Below are 27,604 nucleotides of genomic sequence, written 5' to 3' on the forward strand. Positions count from 1 at the left end.
GAGATGTGGACTTGAGTCACGTGACTTGGACTCAAATACCACCCGAGTTGCAAATTTTGCGACTTGACTTTCACTTGAGCATCAATGACTCAGGATTTAACTTGGACTGGAACTATCAAGAGACTTGAGACTTGGATTACCCCCTCCTAAAAGAGCAGCACCGTCTTCCGATCTGTTAAATTCTGTTATTACACCGTGAACATACATTTCTGGCAGTTCCGTTGCTCAAAGCTTAGAATTGCAATGGGTTATATGGAAAATGACAGTTAAATTCTGTTCTGCCTCGCGCCGCTGTGCCGGCAGGTGCGGAAAGGCAAGGGGAAAAATAGAGCACTGTCCTATATTTTCAGCGCTTATCGCTTGAAAATATGTGCTCTTAGCAAGAGTTTCCCTGAATGTTTATTCTGACCTCTCATTGTGCATGTAGTGGGCAGGGGGAAAACACTTGATTCTAATTGGAGATTTCAAAATGTCAGTCAAACATTAGCTGTACTATTAACACTAGCTGTAAATCGTAATTTGGATGGCCTTTCTATTAGTAATGATTCAAAAACCATTTATTTAATCATCCGTTAAGTTTATTATGTAGGCCTATGTACTGTACAAGTATGCCTAGTGTAAGGTAAACAGATAATATAACCTGAATTAAAAAATTGCATTGAAATTAGTATAAAACACTTAACAGAGTTCTCACCAAAGAATGTGCCACTATGCCTGTCATTACTTTAAAACGAATAAAACCAACTTGAAACTGTGTATAAATGATAATAGACCTACTGAACATTCATGCAGTTTCTTGACTGTGTCCAGCTCGCTAATAGCCTGCTACCCAAATGAAAGCTAGACAGTCAAGGCGCATCGACAGTTCCAAAAACGATGGATAGAGGAATATATATTTTTTTATTATACAAATTACAGCAAAGAAAATATAGGCAATTTTCAGTGTAGCCTTCCGGACCTCGTTGAAGACAGAATGCTGCCCCTGGGGCAAAATGAGTTTGACACCCCTGATGTAAAGAGACAATCAGCAGTTAAAACAAAGTTCTGCTCGTTCCTGTTACGGTAGAAAGCTGAGGGAAGAGGCTGGGGAAATGTAACCAAATTCATAGACAGCTATGGAAGCAAGGACTGACCATCCCTAATAACATGTTAAAACAATCATTTTGATATTAGTCTATATAGTGTTTGTTTACATCTACTTTGTTTACAAACATTGGCGTAAAACAAGCATATATTTGGGGTTCTGATGGTGTATGAGAGTTTAACGAAGCTAATGAGGCATAAGTTCTATCCTTTAAGAATCAATGGGTACATATCATATACGTCCAAAAATGGATGTAGCATCTGCAGATTGGCCCTTTAAGGCTCTAGATTGCAGGAAATGTCACTTATCTCTAAGTGCTCAAATATCTCTAAGTCTCCCCCTGCCTTACCCATCAGCACCACCTTGTTAAACAATCCTGGGGAGAACCCTGACTTAACCATTGATTTGAAGACTCGAAACACAACACTTGTGACTTGACCTGAGCTCTGGGACTTAACTTGAGACTTGCCCATTATTACTTGGGACTTGACTCGAGACTCAAAGGTTAAGACTTGCGACTTGCTTAGGACTTGCTAAATTGTGACTTAGTTAGTACCGTCTCTGGTAGCTACTATAAAGAATGACCTTTTTTCTTTTTTAACCCGTGTCTGATAAAATTCATCAAAGCAACAGATTACTTTTAATTCAGACAATTCACTTTGCTGTTCTTGGCTGAGTACAAAGGATCTAGCCTGCGGCGAATGCAATGGAAGCATTCCCCGTCTGCGTAGCATCCGTATACAGCATCGTATTAGATGAGGATCATGTCAAATCTCTCTGTGGAGAAGGGGCTTCTGCTGACTTCTTGAGCAACACGTTTTTAGTGTTACGCATTGCTCTAAAACACGGAGGAGATGGTTTCTGGTGGGACTCAAAGTGTCTGATCCTTTTGATGGATGAGAAGTGACTGGAACAGAATGTTTCACTACTCTGGGAATCAGCGCCTTATTAAGCCATGTAATTGATTATTAACTGCCGTTGATTATCTTATTTAAGACTGGACTTCGGCTTGGCTCTTTAACTCTATACTGTAAATATATATAATTGAAAAAGATGGCATCATAGTTGTCTGTTTTATACGTTTTAATGGAAGGATGGGAGACATTAGGATATGAAGAAAAATATATTTCATTGAAATGAGTGAAGTGAATGGTAATGAAATCACAGAGGATTTATTCAGTCTCTCATCACACCGGCCTTGTGTTCCTCTGTCCCCAGGAGCGCAGGGCCAACTTCCTCAAGTGGCTGCACACCCAGTTGGACAAGGAAGGGCTGCTCAAGTGTTCCAAGGCATTCCTTAAAGTGGTCCCCAGCGCAGAGCTTCAGGCTGGGCCCCCCCTGCTGCCCAAGGGGACCCTGGCTCTGGTCACGGATGCCCCAGAGGCCCAGAGCTGGGAGCAGTTCAGCCTGCAGACCTACAGCCAGCACCTGGAGACGCGCGCGCTGGGACGCACCCTTCTCTACACTCAGGTCACCCCTACCACCATGGACCTACTAGAGGGGTAAGTTAACATTCCCTGCCCCTGGCTCTGGGACAGGGAGGGAGTGGGGTAGTCTGTAAGTAAGGGCCAAATTCTTAACCTAAGAGTTAGTCCAAAGTCTCACAGAACTCTCCATTGACATCGATGCATGACTTAAGCAGAAGTTTGAGTTGGCTGCACTCATATCTCCAGTTAGCATCCGGGGTTTATTGGGTGTGGGTGGTTTCAGAGGAAGATGTTCAGTTTATAGTCATTGTTAAAGTAACATGGACACATACGATGACATACGCACTGTAATACCCTTGTCAGCGTAGCGCCACGAAGTGATTCCGGGTTTAGTAGTGGTGTCTAAATGAAAGTGAAGTTGTCAGATACCAATGTGGTGTGAGAGCGATAAAAAGAGAGCGAAAGCAAATTCGATTGAGAGTGAGTGGTTGGTCCACCAACCATGCTGTGGGTTGGGGGGGGGGGGGGCATTCCGCTGGGCTGGAACTAATTTAATGGCTGAGTGAACTTACTGCAGCAGAGGCAGGCTGTACCTAATACAGGTCTTTGTCTATATCCCCACATCTCATTGGGAACTTGCCAGTCAACAGGCAGATCCCAGGAACAGGTGGAAGCTATTAGAGCTGTCATGAAGTTTGAAAAATGGATTCTGGACCTGCGCGGAATTGATTGGAACTGACAGTGTTGTCATTAAGGTTGTAAGGTAACGAAAGAGGGAGGAAAGACAAGGACGCGTGAAAAAAACAGTTCTCCAGTTGTGAGTTTTGATTTCGCGCCCTCTGATTTTTTGGCGGTTTAATTTCCAGATGATCCCGTTAGTCTTGATTAAGTGGGATTATTCTAGATGAAAGCCTCTTGTTGGAGTCCTTTTCTTTGTTTTAGCCTATATTCCCTCAAGCACATGTAGTTATTTTTTATTTAACCAGGCAAGTCAGTTAAAAACAAGTTCTTATTTTACAAAGACAGCCTACCCCGGCCAAACCCTCCCCTAGCTCGGACGACGCTCGGCCAATCTGTACAACATGCTTTTCTCAATTTGTTTGCTGGCCCGTTCTTAGCTTTGGGGTCTGTTTTTGTGCAGATGGTAGTGGAATACTGTACGACCGATCCACGGCAGTTTAGGAGCTACTCAAGTATAGCTTTTCAGTTTTCTTTGGAGGGCCACCAGTACAGTGGATTTAATAAGCGTTTCCTTTATTATAAACTATTTAATTCAAGAGGGACTATTTTTGATGCATGGAGAGAGAGTAAAGGACCCACAGTAAATGCAAAACCAATAACTGTTATTCGTCCAAAAAGCAGATTTTAGTTTTTCTGTTATAAGCCAAAGTAAGACAGGAAGTGAAAATAGGTTGAATAATTCATGGTTATAATTGAACTGGCATAAAACAACAATTAGCTGTACATTCCTATGTAAATACTTTTTTATGGTGGTGTAGTGCTCAGTGTTGGCAAGGAAATGTAAATTCAAATGAGTTGCCGCGGGCAAGAAATGTTCTGACCAATGTATTACTCAAGCAAAAAATAAATAAATGATGGAGTGTATTCGAACAAAATTATGGCATTGTTGCATGCATATCTTTTTTAGCAAACAGTAAAATGGCTAAAACTATTTTTTGCACCTCTTCCTCAACTGAAGTTTATTTAATCATAGGCTATCCATGTCACTTTCAATAGTGTGTATAATTTCCAGATAAACTGTACAATCCATTAGACATTTTTTGTACATTCTTAATCAATATTTTAGTTCACAAATAAATTAGTTAAAGCAGTGGGAAGGAAAATCCTGAGAATGTAATAACCTTATTAATATACTAAAGCTAATGATAATATACAAAGATATATAGTTTATTTAACCAGGTAGGCCAGTTGAGAACAAGTTCTCATTTACAACTGCGACCTGGCCAAGATGAAGTAAAGCAGTGCGACAAAAACAACAGCACAGAGTTACACATAAACAAACGTACAGTCAACAACACAAAAGAAAAGAAAAATAGAGAAATCTATGTACAGTGTGTGCAAATGTAGTAAATAGGCCATATAGGTGAAAATAATTACAATTTAGCACAATACTACTGTTCACTTAGAAATGTCCTTGTTTTTGAAAGAAAAGCAAAAAAATGTGTCTATGAAAATAACATCAAATTGACCAGAAATACAGTGTAGACATTAATGTTGTAAATGACTATTGTAGCTGGAAACTGCTTTTTAAAATAAAATAAAATAAACATTTATATGGAATATCTACAGAGGCCCATTATCAGCAACCATCACTCCTGTTTTCCAATGGCACATTGTGTTAGATAATCCAAGTTTATCATTTTAAAAGGCTAATCTATCATTAGAAAACCATTTTGCAATTATGTTAGCACAGCTGAAAACTGTTGTTCTGATTTAAAGAAGCAATAAAACTTGCTTTCTTTAGACTAGTTGAGTATCTGGAGCATCAGCATTTGTGGGTTTGATTACAGGCTCAAAATGGCCAGAAACAAAGACCTTTCTACTGAAACTCGTCAGTCTATTCTTGTTCTCAGAAATTAAGGCTATTCCATGTGAGAAATTACCAAGAAACGGAAGATCTCGTACAACGCTGTGTACTGATCCCTTCACAGAACAGTGCAAACTGACTCTAACCAGAATAGAAAGAGGAGTGGGAGGCCCCGGTGCACAACTGAGCAAGAGGACAAGTACATTAGAGTGTCTAGTTTGAGAAACAGATGCCTCACAAGTCCTCAACTGGCAGCATTATTAAATAGTACCCGCAAAACACCAGTCTCAACGTCAACAGTGATGAGGCGACTCCGGGATGCTGGCCTTCTAGGCAGAGTTGCAACGAAAAAGCCATATCTCAGATTGGCCAATAAAAATAAAATATTTAGATGGGCAAAATAACAGACACTAGACAGAGGAAGATTGGGGAAAAAAGTGTTATGGACAGACTAATCTAAGTTTGAGGTGTTCGGATCACAAAGACGAACATTCCTGAGACGCAGAAAAAATGAAAAGATGCTGGAGGAGTGCTTGACGCCATCTGTCAAGCATGGTGGAGGCAATGTGATGGTCTGGGGGTGCTTTGGTGGTGGTGAAGAGGGAGATTTGTGCAGGGTAAAAGGGATCTTGAAGAAGGAATGCTATCACTCCATTTTGCAACGCCATGCCCATACCCTGTGGACAGTGCTTAATAGGAGCCAATTTCCTCCTACAACAGGACAATGACCCAAAGCACAGTTCCAAACTATGCAATAACTATTTAGGGAAGAAGCAGTCGGCTGGTATTCTGTCTGTAATGGAGTGGCCAGCACAGTCACCGGATCTCAACCCTATCGAGCTGTTGTGGGAGCAGCTTGAACGTATGGTACGTAAGAAGTGCCCATCAAGCCAATCCAACTTGTGGGAGGTGCTTCAGGAAGCATGGTGTGAAATCTCTTCAGATTACCTCAACAATCTGACAACTAGAACGCCAAAGATCTGCAAGGCTGCAAATGGAGGATTCTTTGACGAAAGCAAAGTTTGAAGGACGCAATTATTATTTCAATTAAAGATTATTATTTATAACCTTGTCAAAGTCTTGACTATATTTCCTATTCATTTTGTAACTGATTTCATGTGTGTCTTCATGGAAAACAAGGACATTTCTAAGTGACCCCAAACTTTTGTGTGTGTGTGTATATAAACCTTTCCCCCAAATGCAACTTTAATGATAGATTAATCAGTTCTTCAACTCATAAATGAGAACGTGTTCTCAACTTGCCTACCTGGTTAAATAAAGGTAAAATAAAATGGTGGATCATTTATTTTATAAGTAATAGGCCATTGAGGGGGAGCTTATTAAAAGGAGAATTGGTTGGGGGGTAAAGTGCCTGGCTCATCGGCTGGGGGAGCTGATGAAGACGGAGGATTGGTATAGGGGGTGGGGGAATATATTGATGGCCAGGCTGGGTCTGAGCTCAGTGGGGAGGCGGTGTGTTTGTCCAGAGTATTAGTGCTTTGTTTGGCCAGTAGCAGCTAATAATAGGCTGGCCCCAAGACAGATCACAAGGTCACAACCAAGCTGGAATATCAATGCTTTCAGCCAGTCCCGCTGGGTTGTGAGCAGGTTACACACTCACTAACCCCGCCGCTTCACACTCACTAAACCCGCCGCTTCACACTCACTAAACCCGCCGCTTCACACTCACTAAACCCGCCGCTTCACACTCACTAAACCCGCCGCTTCACACTCACTAACCCCGTCGCTTCACACTCACTAAACCCGCCGCTTCACACTCACTAACCCCACTGCTTCACACTCACTAACCCCGCTGCTTCACACTCACTAACCCCGCCGCTACACACTCACTAACCCCGCCGCTTCACACTCACTAACCCCGCCGCTTCACACTCACTAACCCCGCCGCTTCACACTCACTAACCCCGCCGCTTCACACTCACTAACCCCGCCACTTCACACTCACTAACACTTCTCATACAGTCTGATAGATTACATAGAGGCTAGATTCCCATCAGTCATATTGTATATTTTTTATTCAATTGCTACTCAATTCGCTACTTAAGAACGTCTCATGACTTATCAAACCAAAAGCCTTTGAGACATTTTACAAGGACGCAGATATCTTGCACATACAGTTGAAGTTGTAAGTTTACGTACACCTTAGCCAAATACAATTAAACTCAGTTTTTCACAATTCCTGACATTTAAAAATACCCTGTCTTAGGTCAGTCTTAGGTCAGTTAGGATCACACATTTATTTTAAGAATGTGAAATGTCAGAATAATAGAGAATGATTTATTTAATCTTTTATTTCTTTCATCACATTCCCAGTGGGTCAGAAGTTAACATACAGTCAATTAGTATTTGGTAGCATTGCCTTTAAATTGTTTAACTTAGGTCAAACGTTTCTGGTAACCTTCCACAAGCTTCCCACAATAAGTTGGGTGAATTTTGGCCCATTCCTCCTGACAGAGCTGGTGTAACTGAGTCAGGTTTGTAGGCCTCCTTGCTCGCACACGCTTTTTCAGTTCTGCCCACAAATCTTTCTATAGGATTGAGGTCAGGGCTTTGTGATGGCCACTCCAATACCTTGACTTTGTTGTCCTTAAGCCATTTTGCCACAACTTTGGAAGTATGCTTGGGGTCATTTGCGACCAAGCTTTAACTTCCTGACTGATGTCCTGAGATGTTGCTTCAATATATCCACATAATTTTCCTGCCTCATGATGCCATCTATTTTGTGAAGTGCATCAGTCCCTCCTGCAGCAAAGCACCCCCACAACATGATGCTGCCACCCCCGTGCTTCACGGTTGGGATGGTGTTCTTCGGCTTGCAAACCTCCCCCTTTTTCCTCCAAATTTTGTCCCATAGTGTTTATACTTGCGTACTATTGTTTGTACAGATGAACTTGGTACCTTCAGGCGTTTGGAAATTGCTCCCAAGGATGAACCAGACTTGTGGAGGTCTACAATGTTTTTTTCTGAGGTCTTGGCTGATTTCTTTTGATTTTACCATGATGTCAAGCAAAGAGGCAGGAGTTTGAAGGTATGCCTTGAAATACATCCACAGGTACACCTTCAATTGACTCAAATTATGTCAATTAGCCTATCAGAAGCTTCTGAAGCCATGACATAATTTTCTGGAATTTTCCAAGCTGTTTAAAGACACAGTCAACTTAGTGTTTGTAAACTTCTGACCCACTGGAATTGTGATACAGTGAAATCATCTGTCTGTAAACAATTGTTGGAAAAATTACTTGTCATGCACAAAGTAGATGTCCTAAACGACTTGCAAAAACTATATTTTGTTAACAAGAAATGTGTGGAGTGGTTGAAAAATGAGTTTTAATGACTCCGACCTAAGTGTATGTAAACTTCCGACTTCGACTGTATCTTTGCTCCTTGTCTCAGTCGTCATCTCTATTGTATATGTGTGATACTTTGGCCACAGTCAGACTGTGAAAATGGTGTCATAAAAGTGTCAGTTCATTAGTTTGCTGCAATGTTTGATAGTCCATAATCATTTCTCGTGGGAGATGGTGGTGTGGGGCATCAAGACGGATCAGTGGCAACCCGTCACCCAGACAGACATCTTCCTCGCATTCTCCATCCGACTGACATTTAAACTGGACTGTTTTGTGGAAGTGTTTATTTGTGAACAAGGTGGGATAAGACCCTATGGTGTTCCTGAATGCTACTCCACTGGGTCCACTGAGCCATAATGATGCTTTTCCTGCTCAGGTGAACCTGATCCCTGCGCCTGGAGCGCTACGCTTCCTTTTGTCCCGGTTCCTCTCATTCTCTCTCATTCTCTCTATCTGAGTCCAGGCGGCAGGTCCGTCAAGAAAAACCCCAGGGCCCACTTTTCCTCTCCTCTAACTTCTCCTTTTTCTTTCATTAAGCAGAGAGGTTGGGCCTGGTGAGAGGAACAAGTGATGGACGTAAAATGCAAATTACTTGAAAGATGACCACCAGCGGTGTAATTTAGCAGTGAAAACCCACGCCATATTTGGTTTGAGTTGCAGGGACATAAACAGGACCCTGTTAAGCTAATGGGAGCATAACACTTCCCTCCTCTGGAAGTAGGAATAAGACAAACACGGTGAACAAGGGGCTCTTCTGGTTAAAGCAGCCCCGTTGTCGGGCCAAAGCCCTGGCAATCAGTGTTTGTTTTGACTGGGAATCCAAAATCCAAACTGACACTGTATGGAATTAGGGTCCTGTTTCCTGTGCAAAATATGAACCTTGTACGGGTAGAAAACAAGAAAGGGGAGCGCGAGCGAGAGAGAGAAAATGGATGCCCCATAACTGCAGCAGCAGGTTTGTACATAAAAATCGAATTGGTCCAATTGACCTTGCATGCTCTACCTGCAATTATCTAAAATTGTAAGCAGATGCCTAAAGTCCTCATTTCATATTCTGGTGAACATCTGGCGCGGCTGACCAGAGTTAAAGTTTACATCTCCAGCAAGTCGGCATGCTAAGGAGCTGGAGTCTGCAGGTCGGGCTTTGAGGAGAGGACCCTGCAGGGCACAGGCCTCATAGAAGCATTCAAGTGGAGCAGGAGAGAGAGAGCGAGAGACACACACACTCGCACAAGTGGGAGAATAGAGAAACACCCTGACACCCTCCGGCACAGATGAACAACAGGAGTTAAAATGAAGAACACATTTTGTCATCGGAAATTCAATAGGCATCATCAGGGTGGAGGAGAATAGGTGCTCAGGACTTTGTGATAAAGGTTCTACATATGTCATGAAAACGCAAGCTCCAAGGAAAGACTGAAATCCTGTCCAAGACATCGTTCTTTAAACAAAGACATCACAGCTCTAAAGAAAGAAATCGAGTGGCGTCCCTCCGTATGTTCTGATGACTAGCGTTTCTGACTAAACCTCTAGGGCCATTTTAAAGGGTCCAGCAGAGTCAGGGAAAAGAGGGCGACCTGCCCTCGCCCGCCCTCAGAAATAGACGACGCCTCCCATTGATCACCTCTAAGGGTGCTATTTGAAAATGATAATTTGTGCCAACAGGATTACCTCAATTAATCACATTTACAGATTAGTTTTTCCTCTCCTATCGATCAGCACCTTTATTTCGGCTGATGATCAATGCAAACTAGCTTAGGCTAACCACGGCAAATCCAATTGTGAAAAAGAGCATCGACAGCAGAAATAATCTCTTAATTTGAGATATTTTGATCTGGGGGATTGGATGGAAGAGTGTTTTCATGATAAATGGCTTTCAGTAAAAGGTCTCCAAATTAGAGATTTAGGCCTATATCACTCTGCCTGATGAGTTATGATTTGAATTGAAGTTTTATCAGAAAATAAAATCCAGTCAAGTCAATTAATTTTGTCATTGAAAATTACTATAATGACTTGGAGCCAGTCATCCACGTCAGTGTGGGCAAAAAACGGGTTACTGTTTATTTGCCGTCACCCGAACAGCCATTCCCTGTGACAGGCAGCATGCTGTTGAGAAACATCTTCACCTGGCCTGTTTAAGAATCAACAGAGCATAGCTTCATCCCTAGGCCTAGGGCTAACCTTTGGGCTGAAAATCCTCTTTTTGTCTGCTATGTGTAATGTGTACCTCCCCACACCATTCTCTCCTATACCCCCGAAAACAAGGTAAGCGGCTGGGCCTTTACACTAATCCAGGACCCACACACACACACACACACACACACACACACACACACACACACACACACACACACACACACACACACTATATGTCAGTCTAGGGAGGTATGAGTTACCACTCCTCCCCACTTGTCCCTCTGACCTATTGGCGCTGAGTAAGTGACCCCTCTGGCTTAGCTGCCCCCCCAAGACAAAGCCCTGGGAGCCTATCTCTGGTCCGGCCAGCCAAACAAAGGCCTGGCCGGACTTAAAAGGGCCCTGCTCTTCTTCTGGGAGAGGTGGTCCCATCTTTCATCCCCAGACATGTTACTTTGTAATGTCTTTTTTCTGGGCTTGTTGTAATTATGAGCTGGACAATGGTCCCAGCCTGGTCAGTGAAGATGAAATGAATGCTTCTGCTGGGTGGGGTGGTTGAGTACTAAGGGTTACTGCTGCTGGATGGGGTGGTTGAGTAGTAGGGGTTACTGCTGCTGCGGTGTTGGCACTCAGTCTCTTCCTCTCTCTCGCTCACTTGCTCTACCCATTTCTGCCTCTCTCCTAATCTTAATCTAGCTGTACCTCTCCTTTCCCTACTTGAAGGTATTGCTCATTCAGGTTTGGCAATAGTTGACCTGTAACTGTTCGGTCTTAAGACGTCAGTTCCTTGTTTTTAAAGTCACAGCATTGTTTTGATTTGAATAGGTTAAGTGTAGAGAGATGGAGGGGAGAGTGAGAAATAAATAGAGAGAGGGAGGGAAAAGATTGTGTGTCTTTGTGGGTGCACAGTGCAGGTTGAGGATGTAGTCCCTGCACTTGTGGCCACTGCTGTTTCTAATCAGGGCCATGCTGCTGATTTTGAAGAGACCAACCTGGAGTAACACAGCTGTTTTGTGCTACTGGCCTTGGCTCAGGGGGAAGCAGGCCGTATCGTTTGGCTGCCGCAAGCAACCCAGATAGATTGGAGGGAGGTGTGCAATCCGTCTTGCTTAAAGACAAGAATTTCCTTCATATTTCGAATACAGTTCTTTGTCTGAGTCACATGTTTTCTGGCTCAAGGGAACGTTGCAATCTTATTGCAGCAGTACAAAGGGAGTTTTATATTTACGTTTTTATAGTCCTGCATCCTAAATGCTTTATATTCCTACAGTACCAGTCAAAAGTTTGGACACACCTATGGGCTCCCAAGTGGCACAGCGGTCTAAGGCACTGCATCTCAGGGCTAGAGGCGTCACTACAGACACCCTGGTTCGTTCCAGGCTGTATCACAACCGGCCGTGATTGGGAGTCCCATAGGGCGCCACACAATTGGCCCAGCGTCGTCCGGGTTTGGCCGGTGTAGGGCGTCATTGTAAATAAGAGTTTGTTCTTAACTGACTTGCCTAGTTAAATAAAAATCTACTCATTCAAGGGTTTTTCTTTATCTTTACTATTTTCTATAGTGTATAATAATAGTGAAGATATATCAAAACGATTAAATAACACACATGGAATCATGTAGTAAGCAAAAAAGTGTTAAACAAATCAAAATGTTATATTTGAGATTCTTCAAAGTAGCCACCCTTTGCCTTTATGACAGCTTTGCACACTCTTGGCGTTCTTTCAACCAGCTTCATGAGATGGTCACCAGGAATGCATTTCAATTAACAGGTGTGCCTTGTTAATTTGTGGAATTTCTTTCCTTAATGCGTTTGAGCCAATCAGTTGTTGTGACAAGGTAGGGGTGGTATACAGAAGATAGCCTTATTTGGTAAAAGACCAAGTACATATTATGGCAAGAACAGCTCAAATAAGCAAAGAGAAACGACAGTCCATCATTACTTTAAGACATGAAGGTCAGTCAATGTGGAAAATATCAGAGCAATCGGGGGAGAAGGGCCTTGGTCAGCGAGGTGACCAAGAACCCGATGGTCACTCTGACAGAGCTCCAGAGTTCCTCTGTGGAGATGGGAGAACCTTTCAGAAGGACAACCATCTCTGCAGCACTCCACCAATCAGGCCTTTTTGGCAGAGTGGCCAGACGGAAGCACATGACAGCCCGCTGGGAGTTTGCCAAAAGGCCCCTAAAGGACTCTCAGACCATGAGAAACAAGAATCTCTGGTCTGATGAAACCAAGATTGAAAACTCTTTGGCCTGAATGCCAAGCGTCACGTCTGGAGGAAACCTGGCACCATCCCTAAGGTGAAGCATGGTGGTGGCAGCATCATGCTGTGGGGATGTTTTTCAGTGGCAGGGACTGGGAGACTAGTCAGGATCCAGGGAAAGATGAACGGAGCAAAGTACAGAGAGATCCTTGATGAAAACCTACTCCAGAGCGCTCAGGACCTCAGACTGGGGTGAAGGTTCACCTTCCATCAGGACAACAACCCTAAGCACACAGCCAAGACAATGCAGGAGTGGCTTTGGGACAAGTCTCTGAATGTCCTTGTGTGGCCCAGCCAGAGCTCAGACTTGAACCCGTGTGAACATCTCTGGAGAGACCTGAAAATAGCTGTGCAGCGACGCTCCCCATCCAACCTGACAGAGCTTGAGAGGATCAGCAGAGAAGAATGGGACAAACTCCCCAAATAAAGGTGTGCCAAGCTTGTAGCATCATACCCAAGAAGACTCGAGGCTCTAATCGCTGCCAAAGGTGCTTCAACAAAGTACTGAGTAAAGGGTCTGAATACTTATGTAAATATGATATTTCTAAAAACCAGTTTTTTTCTTTGTTTAGATTGAGGGGGGGGGGAAACAATCAATTTAATCAATTTTGGAATAAGCCTATAACTTAACAAAATGTGTAAAAAAGTGTCTGAATACTTTCTGAATGCACTGTACATACAGTCAGGTCCATAATTATTGGCACTCTTGATAAAGATTAGCAAAAAAGAGTGTATAAAATAAATAACAGGACATTTTAATCCAAAACCTGTTTGACTCTGCCAGGAGTGGATCTTCCAGTAAGATAGTAAACCCAAGCACTAATAAAATCCACAAAGAAATGGACTGGCCATCTCAATCACTGGACTTGAACCCCATTGAAAACCTGGCTTGCTAAAATGAAATGGAAGCCATTGGACGTCTATTACGGAATGCTAACAAAATTGGCACAAGTAATAACGAATTCCATGGAGGCTGGTCGCTAAATATGCTAACGAGCGCAAAGAAATAAATGAATTGTAAAGACAGGCAATCCAGCTCATAAAATTATACATAGGTAAGAGATACCGAATGTACTTTTTGGTGAGTTTGGACATTTACAAGTGAGACATTGTACAAATTAACAAAGTTTATATTCATGCTTGTCTGAAGGAAGAACAGTACTGGCTCTGGAGCATCATGTGTACACATTATTTCTGTGTGGAGTCTGGAGTCGCTAGGGCAACGGGTCTGCCTGCTCTGCTCGGATAAGAGGGAGGGAGGAGACAGCCAAGAACGGAGAGGAGAAAAAAAATGTAAAGGAAATCAAAATAGCAGTGAGGGCTGTACAGATTTCTTAAACATGGCAGACAGATAACACTATATGATGCTCCCGCCTGCTTATTAATTCAGCCACTTACTTCAATAACGCAGAATTCCAAGTTTAACTTGCTGGTTAACGCAACCCCAGTGTTTTTCACACAAATAAACGCAAAAAATTTGACTTGCTGTGTTTTGTAAACGCAGTCTATCAACAGACAGTGCTCTGACTGGTGTGTCGCTACTTTTCTCCAGTACTTTTCGGTGTTGCCTACTTTTTGTGTAAACTATTTTTGTCTCTTAAAATTTTAAAGATGAACTTTATGCAAAGCATTAGGAAATGTAGCTGGCTACATTCTTTCTATGATAAACATTAGAAATGTGATGGCCATGCGTAGTTTTTGAAAAAAAATACCTTGCTTTTTCATTGTAAGCTCATTTACTTTCGTGGCTGCCAGCCAAATAGCTTTGCACTTCTGTTGTCATCTGATAAAAATGGAGCAATTTGCTGCGGAATGTGCTGCACTCATTTTCTATAGTTGCACACCCCTGATCACTCTATTGAGGGGGGGGGGGGGGACAAAAAAACTTGACTTTCAGTATGAAAAGCTATCTCCCATTGTGCTATTTACAGACAAACACGTGACTGGCTCAACTGTTTTGGCGAACTACGGTGATCTTCATAATGTGACCGGTGAAATGAACAATGTGATCTGCTTTATTTCCTAACTTCTGCGCTAGTTGACTGCAGGTATTGTACTTATAAAGTAGCTACAAATATAAAAATGTATTGAAAAACTTCAAAGAAATAGTTGACGTATTGATAAACCATCCCATGTCTATTTCCAAATACCCCTGTATACCGCCCAAGCTTAGTTTCCTTGTCCATTTGTGTCACTTGCAGGTGAAAGCCCTTCCATTGTAGCCGTCTAATTGTTAATTGTGGGCCTTTTCTTTCCGTTTTTGTGGACGTTATTGAGAATTTTTCGAATGTGTTTGGGCTTTTCTGAGCCAGCGGTGACCTCTGTGGCACTCTGTGTATGTGCTTTCAAAATTAGATTGACTTTCTAGAGGAATGCATTAGCCCCCCAAGCTTTACAGCCCTGGACTGACTGAGCTGGCCCTTATTAGAGATGGTTCTTCATTCAAACACACACACACACACACATGCACGCACACACACACACACACAAACACCCATACCCCCCACCTCCTTCTTTATTGACAATCTCTCATTGAGCGTATAAGAGCATTACCATGTTTAGGACTGAGTTGTTTTGTGTGATCTCATATTTGCATTGTAGAAATGTATTTCACGCTGCTTTGCATGCTAAGCTGGCCCAGGGAGAAGAGGGGGAACTTTTTAGATGTGACAAAGCCCAAGAAAAAAATACATTTGGGGGGGTAAAACACCCTCCACCCAGACACGGTTAATTTTGGTTCCCAGCTTTGGGACAATGCAGCTTTTCTCTCTCCTCTCTCTGTGGCTGGGCTCTGTACTGACTCTATAATAGAGACCAGAGCAGTCTGGGAGGAGGAAACAGACTTGAAGTGGCTCTCCCTTTCTTTCTCTGTCTCTCCCTATGGCACTCTCTCACTCTTACTCATAATATTCCACCATTCAGTAGGCCTATTTTGACTACAGTTCTGTTTTTTAAAAAGTGCTTTTGAGACCTTGGACTAATAATGACGCTGGACTTTTTCCAAATTTTGTTACGTTACAGCCTTATTGTAAAATTGATTAAATATTTTTTTCCCTCAATCTACACACACTACCTCATAATGAAAAGGCGAAACAGGTTTTTAGAATTTTTTGCAAATGTTTTAAAACCAAAAAAACTGATACCTTATCTACATAACTATTCAGACCTTTTGCTAGGAGACTCGGAATTGAGCTCAGGTGCATCCTGTTTCCATTGATCATCCTTGATGTTTCTGCAACTTGATTGGAATCCACCTAAATGGTAAATTCAATTGATTGGATATGATTTGTAAAGGCACACACCTGTCTATATAAGGTCCCACAGTTGATAGTACATTACAGAGCAAAAACCAAGCCATAAGGTTGAAGGAATTGTCAGTAGAGCTCCGAGACAGGATTGTGTCGAGGCACTGATCTGGGGAAGGGTACCAGTGGCCTTGGTCAGCGAGGTGACCAAGAATTCGATGTTCACTCTGACAGAGTTGTAGAGTTCCTCTGTGGAGATGGGAGAACCTTCCAGAAGGACAACCATCTCTGCAGTTCTCCGCCAATCAGGCCTTTATGATAGTGGCCAGACGAAAGCCACTCAGTAAAAGGCAGAGGCCAATAACATCCCTACTTTGAAGCATGATGGTGGCAGCATCATGCTGTGGGGATATTTTTCAGCGGCAGAGACGGGAAGACTAGTCAAGATTGAAGGAAAGATGAACGGAGCAAAGTACAGGGAGATCCTTGATGAAACCTGCTCCGGGGCGCTCAGGACCTTAGTGGAGCAAAGGTTCACCTTCCAACAGGACAACAAGCCTAAGCACACAGCCAAGACAACGCAGGAGTGGCTTCGGGACAAGTTTCTGAATGTTCTTGAGTGGCCCAATCGAACATCTCTGGAGAGACCTAAAAATAGCTCTGCAGCGACTCTCCCCATCCAATCTGACAGAGCTTGAGAGGATATGCAGAGAAAAATGGGACAAACTCCCAAAATACAGGTGTGCCAAGCTTGTAGCGTCATATCCAAGAAGACTCTAGGCTGTAATCGCTGCCAAAAGTACTTCAACAAAGTACTGAGTAAAGTGTCGGATTACATATGTAAATGTGATATTTCAGTTTTTTATTTTTAATAAATTAGCAAACATTTCTTAACCAGTTTATGCTTTGTCATTATGGATTATTATGTGTAGATTGATGAGGGGGAAAAACTATTCAATCCATTTTAGAATAAGGCAGTAACGTAAAAAAAATGTAGAAAAAGTCAAGGGGTCTGAATACTCTCCGACTGCACTGTTTGAATCAGTGGCCCACGATTTGGGGTGGAAATGGCCTATTCTGAAGGTTGACTTCCTTATGGATATTGCGAAAGTGCTTTGAGTATTCATCCAGATGATGTTTTCATGAAGTGCTTCAAACTTTCTACTCTTCGACAGTAGTCAGTCGAGTATGCGTAGGCTATTTCCTATTTACACGGCATCTTTTCACATTACCAGTAGTACATCTCTTCATTCACCCACTTCCCACTGCATCTCAGCCATGATCTTCCTCCTCTGCTGTAAACAACGGAAAAACACACTCACACACACACCTCTTACACACAAATTGAAGAAAACATGCACACCCACACGCGACCCACACCTCCAGCTGTATCAGACACTTTATCAGACACTTAATGGTGGACAGCGGTACCCTGGCAACCTGGTGAGGAGGTCAGCAAAAGTCTTCCTAGCCTAGTTAAGGCACTGATGTTCTTATTAAAAGCAAATTTCTGTGGCTGAAGGACTCCAGAGAGCCAGCTGAGCCCCCTGTTCGCTTCACCTCGCGCCTTGATTGGCGAGGGGGCGGCCGTCGTCACGGACCGGCGCGCAGGGTTCTCCCTGGTCCTGCCAAACAGCGTCAGCGCTCAATTAGGGCACCTGCGCGGTGCTCCGAGCCTGGCCACCTCCTAACTGGCCTCAGACGCGGAGAGGTCATGCTCCTGCTAACATGGTTCACAGACATGGTTCACAGACATGACTCGCACAGCTCACACTGCGGCACACAAATACTGTGTGCGTGTCTGTGTGAGGGAAGATTTGGAAGAGCAGTGCGAGATTTACTATGACATGGCAGTATACAGGATTTCATGCCTTTTTTAAACTAAACCATGCATGAAAGCTATTTTCTTAACATAAGTTCATAGCCAAGTATTACTCAACATCATCATAATTGATTAACATTAATAGCATGTTGCTACTTTTATTTTTATTCAGTCAAAATTTTATTTATCTTAGTTTGGCGAAGAAAGTACAGCAGAATACTTAATATTCAAGTTATTTAAAACATTTTCCCTGTGTCTAGAACTTTTTGAAGGCTTCAGTTTTTTGACCGCACAGGCTTTTGTTGAGCAAGGGATGGCAGGTTTTTGTTGAGCAAGGGATGGCAGGTTTTTGTTGAGCAAGGGATGGCAGGTTTTTGTTGAGCAAGGGATGGCAGGTTTTTTTGCCGTCGTGCCATTATACCACGTCCAATTTAATTACTATCAGTTTGAGACAACAAATTCCTACATCTGCAAATCAGCGTTTTGTTTTAGTTTTTTTTACATTTTCTCACGGTTCTCTTTTTTTGCTTCCACCACACTCAGCCATGCATAGCTCTGACATATTTGCGTAGATCAAGGAACTTGCTGCAAACAATATCAATCAATCAATTTTATTTTATATAGCCCTTCGTACATCAGCTAATATCTCGAAGTGCTGTACAGAAACCCAGCCTAAAACCCCAAACAGCTAGTAATGCAGGTGTTTGGGGTTTTAGGCTGGGTTTCTGTACAGCACTTCGAGATATTAGTAATTCCACCTCAAAAAGCACAAGAAAACGGATTTCGACACCCACCATCTGATTGTTCTGAAATCGTTTCTGTTGTCAGAAACAGATAAGATTAGCATTCATGAAAAATTTGTTTGTTGAAATATACACTAAACCAAAATACAAACCCATCATGCAAAAATGTACAGTTTATATAAGGAAATCAGTCAATTGAAATATATTCATTAGGCCCTAATCTATGGATTTCACATGACTGGGAATACAGATATGCCTTAATAAAAAGGAAGTAGCGTAGATCAGAAAACCAGTCAGTATCTGGTGTGACCACCATTTGCCTCATGCAGCGCGTCACATAGAGTTGATCAGGCTGTTGATTGTGGTCTGTGGAATGTTGTCCCACTCCTCTTCAGTGGCCGTGCGAAGTTGCTGGATATTTGCGGGAACTGGAAAACGTTGTTGTACACGTCGATCCAAAGCATCCCAAACATTCTCAATGGGTGACATGTCTGGTGAGTATTCAGGCCAAGGAAGAACTGGGACATTTTCAGCTTCCAGGAATTGTGTACAGATCCTTACAACATGGGGCTGTGCATTATCATGTTGAAACATAAGGTGATGGCGGCGGATGAATGGCACGACAATGGACCTCAAGATCTCGTCACGGTATGTCTGTGCATTCAAATTGCCATCGATAAAATGCAATTGTTTTTGTTGTCTGTAGCTTATGCCCGCCCATACCATAACCCCACCGCCACTATGGGCACTCTGTTCACAACGTTGACATCAGCAAACCGCTCGCACACACGACACCATACATGCTGTCTGCCATCTGCACAATACAGTTCAAATTGGGATTCATCAGTGAAGAGCAGACTTCTCCAGCATGCCATTGGCCATCGAAGGTGAGCATTTGCCCACTAAAGTTGGTTACGCCAAACTGCAGTCAGTTCGGCGTCAGTCACTCCTGTGTTGTCTTGACTGTGTGCTTAGGGTCGTTGTCCTGTTGGAAAGTGAACCTTCGCCCCAGTCTGAGGTCATGAGCGCTCTGGAGCAGGTTTTCATCAAGGATCTCTCTGTACTTTGTTCCGTTCATCTTTCCCTGGATCCTGACTAGTCTCCCAGTCCCTGCCACTGAAAAACATCCCCACAGCATGATGCTGCCACCACCATGCTTCACCTTAGGGATGATGCCAGGTTTCATCCAGACGTAACACTTGGCATGCAGAGGAAAGAGTTCTATCTTGGTTTCATCAGACCAGAGAATCTTGTTTCTCATGGTCTGAGAGTCCTTTAGGGGCCTTTTGGCAAACTCCAAGCGGGCTGTCGTGCCTTTTACTGAGGAGTGGCTTCCGTCTGGCCACTCTACCATAAAGTCCTGATTGGTGGAGTGCTGCAGAGATGGTTGTCCTTCTGGAAGGTTCTCCCATCTCCACAGAGGAACTCTGGAGCTCTGTCAGAGTGACCATCGGGTTCTTGGTCACTTCCCTGACCAAGGCACATCTCACCCGATTATTCAGTTTGGCTGGGCGGCCAGACTCTTGGTGGTTCCAATCTTTTTCCATTTAAGAATGATGGAGGCCACTATGTTCTTGGGGACCTTCAATGCTGCAGACCTTTTTTTCGTACCCTCCCCCAGATCTGTGCCTCGACACAATCTTGTCTTGGAGCTCTACGGACAATTCCTTCGACCTCATGTGGACTCCAATCAAGTTGTAGAAATATCTCAAAGATGATTAAAGGAAACAGGATGTACCTGAGCTCAATTTCAAGTCTCATAGCAAAAAGTCTGAATACTTATGTAAATAAGGTATTTCTGTTTTTATTTTTACTTTGTCATTATTGGGTATTGTGTGTAGATTGATGAGGATGTTTTTTCACTTAATACCTTTTAGACTAAAGCTGTAATGTACCAATGTGGAAATTCAAGGGGTCTGAATACTTTCCGAAGGCACTGTAGCCTCATTGTTTTTGTGTTACTGTTTTTTTTAAACGTTTTAACTCTGCATTGTTGATAAAGGGCTCGTAAGTAAGCATTTCATGGTAAAGTCCACACCTGTTGTATTTGGCGTATGTGACAAGTAACATTTCATTTTAATTGATTAATTGCTGACCAAATGATTAGATAAGAACATGTAGGTAGCCTAGCGGTTAAGAGCTTTGGGCCCGTAACCAAAAGGTTGCTGGTTCAAATCCCTGAGCCAACTAAGTTAAGTCTGTTGATGAGCCCTTGAGCAAGTCACTTAACCGTAATTGCTCCTGTAAGTCACTCTAGATAAGAGCGTCTGCAAAATGACTAAAATGTAAAAAGATTGTGTTTAAAAAGCATTAGCTCCTGGGCCTGTGTGTATTTGTGGTGTGTGTTTGGGGTTAAAGGAGAGGTGCAGAGTTAACACCACCTACCTGAGTAGTTTATCTTTAACTGAGTGTGATTAATGCAGGGTGGCCATCCAAAGCGACACTAGTAGCTCTGGGCCTTCTAGAAAGGAAATATTAACTACCAGGCATCTGCAGCCAAGCTACTTGAGAGAGAGGAGAAAATATTTGAAAATGATTGATCAACAGAGTCCTTTTTTTACTCTCAGTGCAAAGGCAGTTGCTTGTGTTTTTGTGTTTGACTAATCACACATGAAATGGGCCTATGTTTTTGGTGAGTTGTTGAAGTAGACACGTCACACGCAGTGTAGCAGGGCTAAGGGCCCAGCACTGACGGGGTGTGTGTGTGAGAAAGTGATAGAAGGACCTTCCTCCTCAGCTAGCTAAAACTTTGAGAAATGATTTCTGTGACACCAATGATTGAATGCAGAACTAAACTAGTGACTCAACTACTATTTTTCTCAAAGGGTGTCATTTACAGAGTGTTGTCAGTGTATGAATAATACTCTTATCACTAATCAGTTATGTGAAGGCAACACTTTCATATTCTGACACCTTCTCTCCCTCCTGTCCTCCAGGTTGATGCTCCAGCTGCCTGAGGAAATGGGGTTAACTGCTGTAGCGGCTCGACAGACCCAGGGTAGAGGTCAGTTTCCACCACAGCGCTCTCTCGCTCGCTTTTTTTCTGGCTCTCTCTCCCTCACTTAGCTACTACTTTTCAATTCACCTACATTGGTACATTTTTGTACCTCGTTCCAATGAACAACCTAAAGGTGGATTGTTACATCATGTCGCCTCTTACTGTGTTTTTTGTTGCATTTTCCGTATGTCAGGCCGTGGGGGGAATGCGTGGCTGAGTCCTCTGGGGTGTGCCATGTTTAGTGTGCATGTGCAAGTGGCTGTGAGCTCCAGACTGGGCCAGAGGATCCCCTTCCTGCAGCACCTGGCTGCCCTGGCTGTGGTGGAGGCCGTACGCACCCTTCCCGGTTACCAGGTACAATCACTACATACTACTGCTGCATGGTTACCACCAAGCTACACTATATATACAAAAGTATGTGGACACCCCTTCAATTAGTGGATTTTGCTATTTCAGCCACACCCGTTGCTGACAGGTGTATAAAATCGAGCACACCGCCATGCAATCACCATAGACAAACATTGGCTGTTGAATGGCCTTACTGAAGAGCTCAGTGACTTTCAAAGTGGCACCGTCATAGGATGCCGTGAAGTGGTAGGCCACAAAAGCTCACAGAATGGGACAGCCGAGTGCTGAAGCGCGTAGCGCATAAAAATCGGGTTGCAACACTCACTACCAAGTTCCAAACTGCCTCTGGAAGCAACGTTAGCACAATAACTGTTTGTCGGGAGCTTCATGAAATGGGTTTCCATGGCCTAGCAGCCGCACACAAGCCTAAGATCACCATGCAATGCAAAGTGTCGGCTTGAGTGGAGTTAGCTCGCCGCCATTGGAATCTGAAGCAGTGGAAACGCGTTCTGTGGAGTGATGTCTCACGCTTCACAATCTGGCAGTCAGATGGACGAATCTGGGTTTAGTGGATGCCAGGAGAACGCTACCTGCCTGAATGCATAGTGCCAACTATAAAGTTTAGTGGAGGAGGAGTAATGTTCTGGGGCTGTTTTTTATGGTTCGGGCTAGTCCCCTTAATTCCAATGAAGGGAAATCTTAACGCTACAGCATACAATGACATTCTAGATGTGCCAACAGTTTGGGGAAGGCCTTGTTCCTGTTTCAGGATGACAATGCCCCCGTGCACAAAGCAAGGTCCATACATAAATGCTTTGTTGAGATCGGTGTGGAAGAACTTGACTGGCCTGCACAGTGCCCTGACCTCAACCCCATCAAAAACCTTTGGGGTGAATTGGCACACCGACTGCAAGCCAGGCCTGATCGCCCAACATCAGTGCCCAACCTCACTAATGCTCCTGTGGCTGAATGGAGGCAAGTCCCCGCAGCAATGTTCAACATCTAGTGGAAAGCCTTCCCAGAAGAGTGGAGGCTGTTATATCAGCAAAGGGGGGACCAACTCCATATTAATGCCCATGATTTTTGGAATGAGATGTTCAACGAGCAGGTGTCCACTTACTTTTGGTCATGTAGTGTATCTCCAAGCTACAGCCATAGACCTGCCCTATCCCAATCTATGTCACTAAGGTTAAGCCTGTCATCACTAGAATACTTTACTTACTGCACTGATACATTTACCATTGGGAGCACTCCTTATGCCGAATAAAGGGCTCCAGGTTTCACACAGCTGTTTATGGCCAGTCAGGTGTCCCTCCTTGTTCTGTTCAACGCAATGCACTTCCCTCTCCAAATGGATGGTATGTCTAACTCACTGATCAAAGGGTTCTGTGCTAGAACTCTCCTTTCTCCCCCTCTCTCATTTAGCATCTATTTTACATGCTGTAAGGGCCCTATTTTGCTTTCAGGAGTGTTTGTGTGTGTGTGAGAAAATATATGCGCTGCAGTGTGGGGGTCTGTGATGAGAAACACACTGGTGTCACACTGCCCAGTTGTTTATGGGCTCTGGCCAGTCAGCCAAAGTGTAGAACAAGCCAATGCATGGCACAGGAAATAGTACTGGACGTGAAGAAATAACAGCCAACACTTTGCCTAAATATTTCTCTCTTAATCAAAACTAGAGGCCAGGTTTACATGTAGCTGGATATGCAATTGTTGGAGGTAATGTAGGTCTGTCAAAGCCATTGTAGATGTGTGCCATGAGTTATGGGTAAATATAAACAGACATAGTGGCCGTTTTAAGGGATGTGCTGCAGATGGGGAGAACCTAACCTTCAATCCAGGCCAGACTCAGAAGAGCTGTTCAGGTTTACAGACATACAGTATGGTATTTTGAACCCGTGTAGACGCTACATTTGCACGGTTATGTCATTTCTTGTACCGATTGGTTTTACAGACAGGACATGTAAAACTAATTATTTTGATCTCTGTCTTAGCTTGTTCTATAACTAACTATTTCCATGTATAGCATGTCATGTCTTACATGTATTACTACATATTTGAATATTTAAGTAATAATGCCAGAGAATCTGGTGTTTGGAGGATATATTGGCACGGTCCTCCAAACACCGGCTTCAAGGGCATTATCACTTTTATACAACAGGTTACCAACATATTCAAATAATGATTGACATATATCAATAAAATGTTATTTTGATTAATTTATTCATACTATTTCATCCTTCCACTAGATATAGTCCCGACACAAATCTAGGGTTGCTACCCAAGCTGTCTGGTCGTTTGTTCTATCGGTTCGGTTGCCAGAGACACGACCCAGTTGTTCAGTCTTTTTGTTCTGTATCTATGGACGCGACACAGTCCTTCGTTCTGAATGGTCCATTACCATACTGGCTGGCAATGTTCTTATCCCTTGCTAGCTAGCCAACTACATCTAACTTACAGTCATGTCAAACAGTGCTGCCAGAATAACAGCAAAGTAGCTGGATTTGCGTTTGTTTGAACTGTTTTCTAATTACATTTATTTGGATACGTCCATAACAATGGACGTATCCATAACAATGGACGTTGCCTGGCATAGAAAATGTGCTATCTCATCAGGATACTGTTGTTCAGAGGAGCTAGCCAACAACACAACTAACACAATCACTTCAAACTGAATCTTGAAAGACCGCAAACTAGCTGCACTTCGTTTCATTTTTACCTGTTTTCTATTGATAGTTCTTTGTATATAGTGAGGGAAAAAAGTATTTGATCCCCTGCTGATTTTGTACGTTTGCCCACTGACAAAGGAATGATCAGTCTATAATTTTAATGATAGGTTTATTTGAACAGTGAGAGACAGAATAACAACAACAAAAATCCATGTCAAAAATGTTATAAATTGATTTGCATTTTAATGATGGAAATAAGTATTTGACCGCTCTGCAAAACATGACTTAGTACTTGGTGGCAAAACCCTTGTTGGCAATCACAGAGGTCAGACGTTTCTTGTAGTTGGCCACCAGGTTTGCACACATCTCAGGAGGGATTTTGTTCTACTCCTCTTTGCAGATCTTCTCCCAAGTCATTAAGGTTTCGAGGCTGACGTTTGGCAACTCGAACCTTCAGCTCCCTCCACAGATTTTCTATGGGATTAAGGTCTGGAGACTGGCTAGGCCACTCCAGGACCTTAATGTGCTTCTTCTTGAGCCACTCCTTTGTTGCCTTGGCTGTGTGTTTTTGGGTCATTGTCATGCTGGAATACCCATCCACGACCCATTTTCGATGCGGTGAAGGTGTCCTGTCCCCTTAGCAGAAAAACACCCCCAAAGCATAATGTTTCCACCTCCATGTTTGACGGTGGGGATGGTGTTCTTGGGGTCATAGGCAGCATTCCTTCTCTTCCAAACACGGCGAGTTAAGTTGATGCCAAAGAGCTCCATTTTGGTCTCATCTGACCACAACACTTTCACCCAGTTGTCCTCTGAATCATTCAGATGTTCATTGGCAAACTTCAGACGGGCATGTATATGTGCTTTCTTGAGCAGGGGGACCTTGCGGGCGCTGCAGGATTTCAGTCCTTCACGGCGTAGTGTGTTACCAATTGTTTTCTTGGTGACTATGGTCCCAGCTGCCTTGAGATCATTGACAAGATCCTCCCGTGTAGTTCTGGCTGATTCCTCACCGTTCTCATGATCATTGCAACTCCACGAGGTGAGATCTTGCATGGAGCCCCAGGCCGAGGGAGATTGACAGTTATTTTGTGTTTTTTCCATTTGTGAATAATCGCACCAACTGTTGTCACCTTCTCACCAAGCTGCTTGGCGATGGTCTTGTAGCCCATTCCAGCCTGGTGTAGGTCTACAATCTTGTCCCTGACATCCTTGGGGAGCTCTTTGGTCTTGGCCATGGTGGAGAGTTTGGAATCTGATTGATTGCTTCTGTGGACAGGTGTCTTTTATACAGGTAACAAGCTGAGATTAGGAGCACTCCCTTTAAGAGTGTGTTCCTAATCTCAGTTTGTCACCTGTATAAAAGACACCTGGGAGCCAGAAATCTTTCTGATTGAGAGGGGGTCAAATACTTATTTCCCTCATTAAAATGCAAATCAATTTATAACATTTTTGACATGCGTTTTTCTGGATTTTTTTGTTATTGTTATTCTGTGTCTCACTGTTCAAATAAACCTACCATTAAAATTATAGACTGATCATTTCTTTGTCAGTGGGCAAACGTACAAAGTCAGCAGGGGATCAAATACTTTTTTCCCTCACTGTATATATATAAACATTATGCTGATTTTGACTGGCTGAGAAAAGCTGCTTGCCTGTCTGCCACATCCCATCTCCTGACATGTTCATTACTATGGGACAGCTGGAGATCGAATTTGAATATTGAAACAATGTTGGAGAGACAGACCGCAAGGTTTATATACAAATCTCCATTGTTGAAAACTACATGTTAGTGTAAAAGAAATGTGAGAATGTCTCGATGCTTTTAATAGTGTAAATTAAGTTTATAAATTGCCTGACTGGGCTGATGAGACAGTGGATTGCGCAGTCCGATGGAACAGAGTAAATAGTCATTTTAACGTCATAGGTGGTAACTTGTGGAATAGACACTGGCTGGAATGCGGTTTTAACTAATCATCATTCAGGATTAGACCCACCCGTTGTATAAAAGTGGATACGGTATAGTGTACTATATCTCTGTATTTAATAGTACTTTTATGTATTGATGTGTTACACCAACAAAAAAAGATATATATATTTTACCTCTATTTAACTAGGCAAGTCAGTTAAGAACAAATTCTTATTTTCAATGACGGCCTAGGAACATTGGGTTAACTGCCTTGTTCAGGGGCAGAACAACATTTTTTTTTTTTACGTTGTCAGCTCAGGGCTTCGATCTTACAACCTTTCGGTCACTAGTCCAACACTCTAACCTCTAGGCTACCTGCTGCCCCAGTGTATGTGTGATATAGAAGTGTATCTCAAAGTCAGTTTTGGTCTTGTTGTAGGACATCGACCTAAGGGTGAAGTGGCCTAATGACATTTACTACGGTAACCTGATGAAGCTAGGAGGAGTGTTGGTGACATCAACAGTCATGGGACCAACCTTCCATCTCCTCATTGGTCAGAATCCTCTTCTACTTATGTTTATCCAAGTGCAGTATAATAGAGCTTCTGTTAAGGACTTAACCTGTTAACTTGTAGAAAAAAACAGTGCTTGAATAAAATACCATTTGTTATTCTTGGTGAAGTGTCTTCTCAATTAATGTCTTTAAACAATCTGCTTCTCCAGGCTGTGGCTTTAACGTCAGCAACAGCAACCCCACCATTGCCATCAACGACCTGGTGATGCAGCACAACCGAGAGCATGGCACAAGCCTGGAGGCCCTTAGCTTAGCCCAGCTCATCGGCCGCACCCTCACCTGCCTGGAGCAGCTCATCTCTGACTTCCAAGAACGGGGGTCAGAGGCCGTCCTACCCCTCTACTACAAGAGATGGATGCACAAGTAAGATAACTTGGATGGATATTATTTTATACTCTGTAGGCTACCTGTAAAATCTACTCCCGTTGCTACTGCTGATCATAATATTAATTGCCATTCAAGAGGAAC

The 27,604-nt window shown here is 43.1% G+C and overlaps 1 protein-coding gene across 4 annotated transcripts in view; it reads left to right on the top strand.

The window, feature by feature from the left end:
• The window catches only part of hlcs (holocarboxylase synthetase (biotin-(proprionyl-CoA-carboxylase (ATP-hydrolysing)) ligase)), a 41,452-nt gene that overhangs the window by 12,166 nt on the left and 1,682 nt on the right, over positions 1-27,604 (top strand). For all 4 annotated transcript variants that reach the window (XM_055874990.1, XM_055875000.1, XM_055875009.1 and 1 more), the window contains 5 exons: positions 2,303-2,586; positions 21,575-21,642; positions 21,830-21,990; positions 27,002-27,116; positions 27,286-27,499. In XM_055874990.1, the coding sequence (XP_055730965.1) occupies positions 2,303-2,586; positions 21,575-21,642; positions 21,830-21,990; positions 27,002-27,116; positions 27,286-27,499 (842 nt within the window). The remainder of the gene's footprint in view (positions 1-2,302; positions 2,587-21,574; positions 21,643-21,829; positions 21,991-27,001; positions 27,117-27,285; positions 27,500-27,604) is intronic.

The sequence above is a fragment of the Salvelinus fontinalis genome, chromosome 2 (genome assembly GCF_029448725.1).
Source record: "Salvelinus fontinalis isolate EN_2023a chromosome 2, ASM2944872v1, whole genome shotgun sequence".
NCBI lineage: Eukaryota > Metazoa > Chordata > Actinopteri > Salmoniformes > Salmonidae > Salvelinus > Salvelinus fontinalis.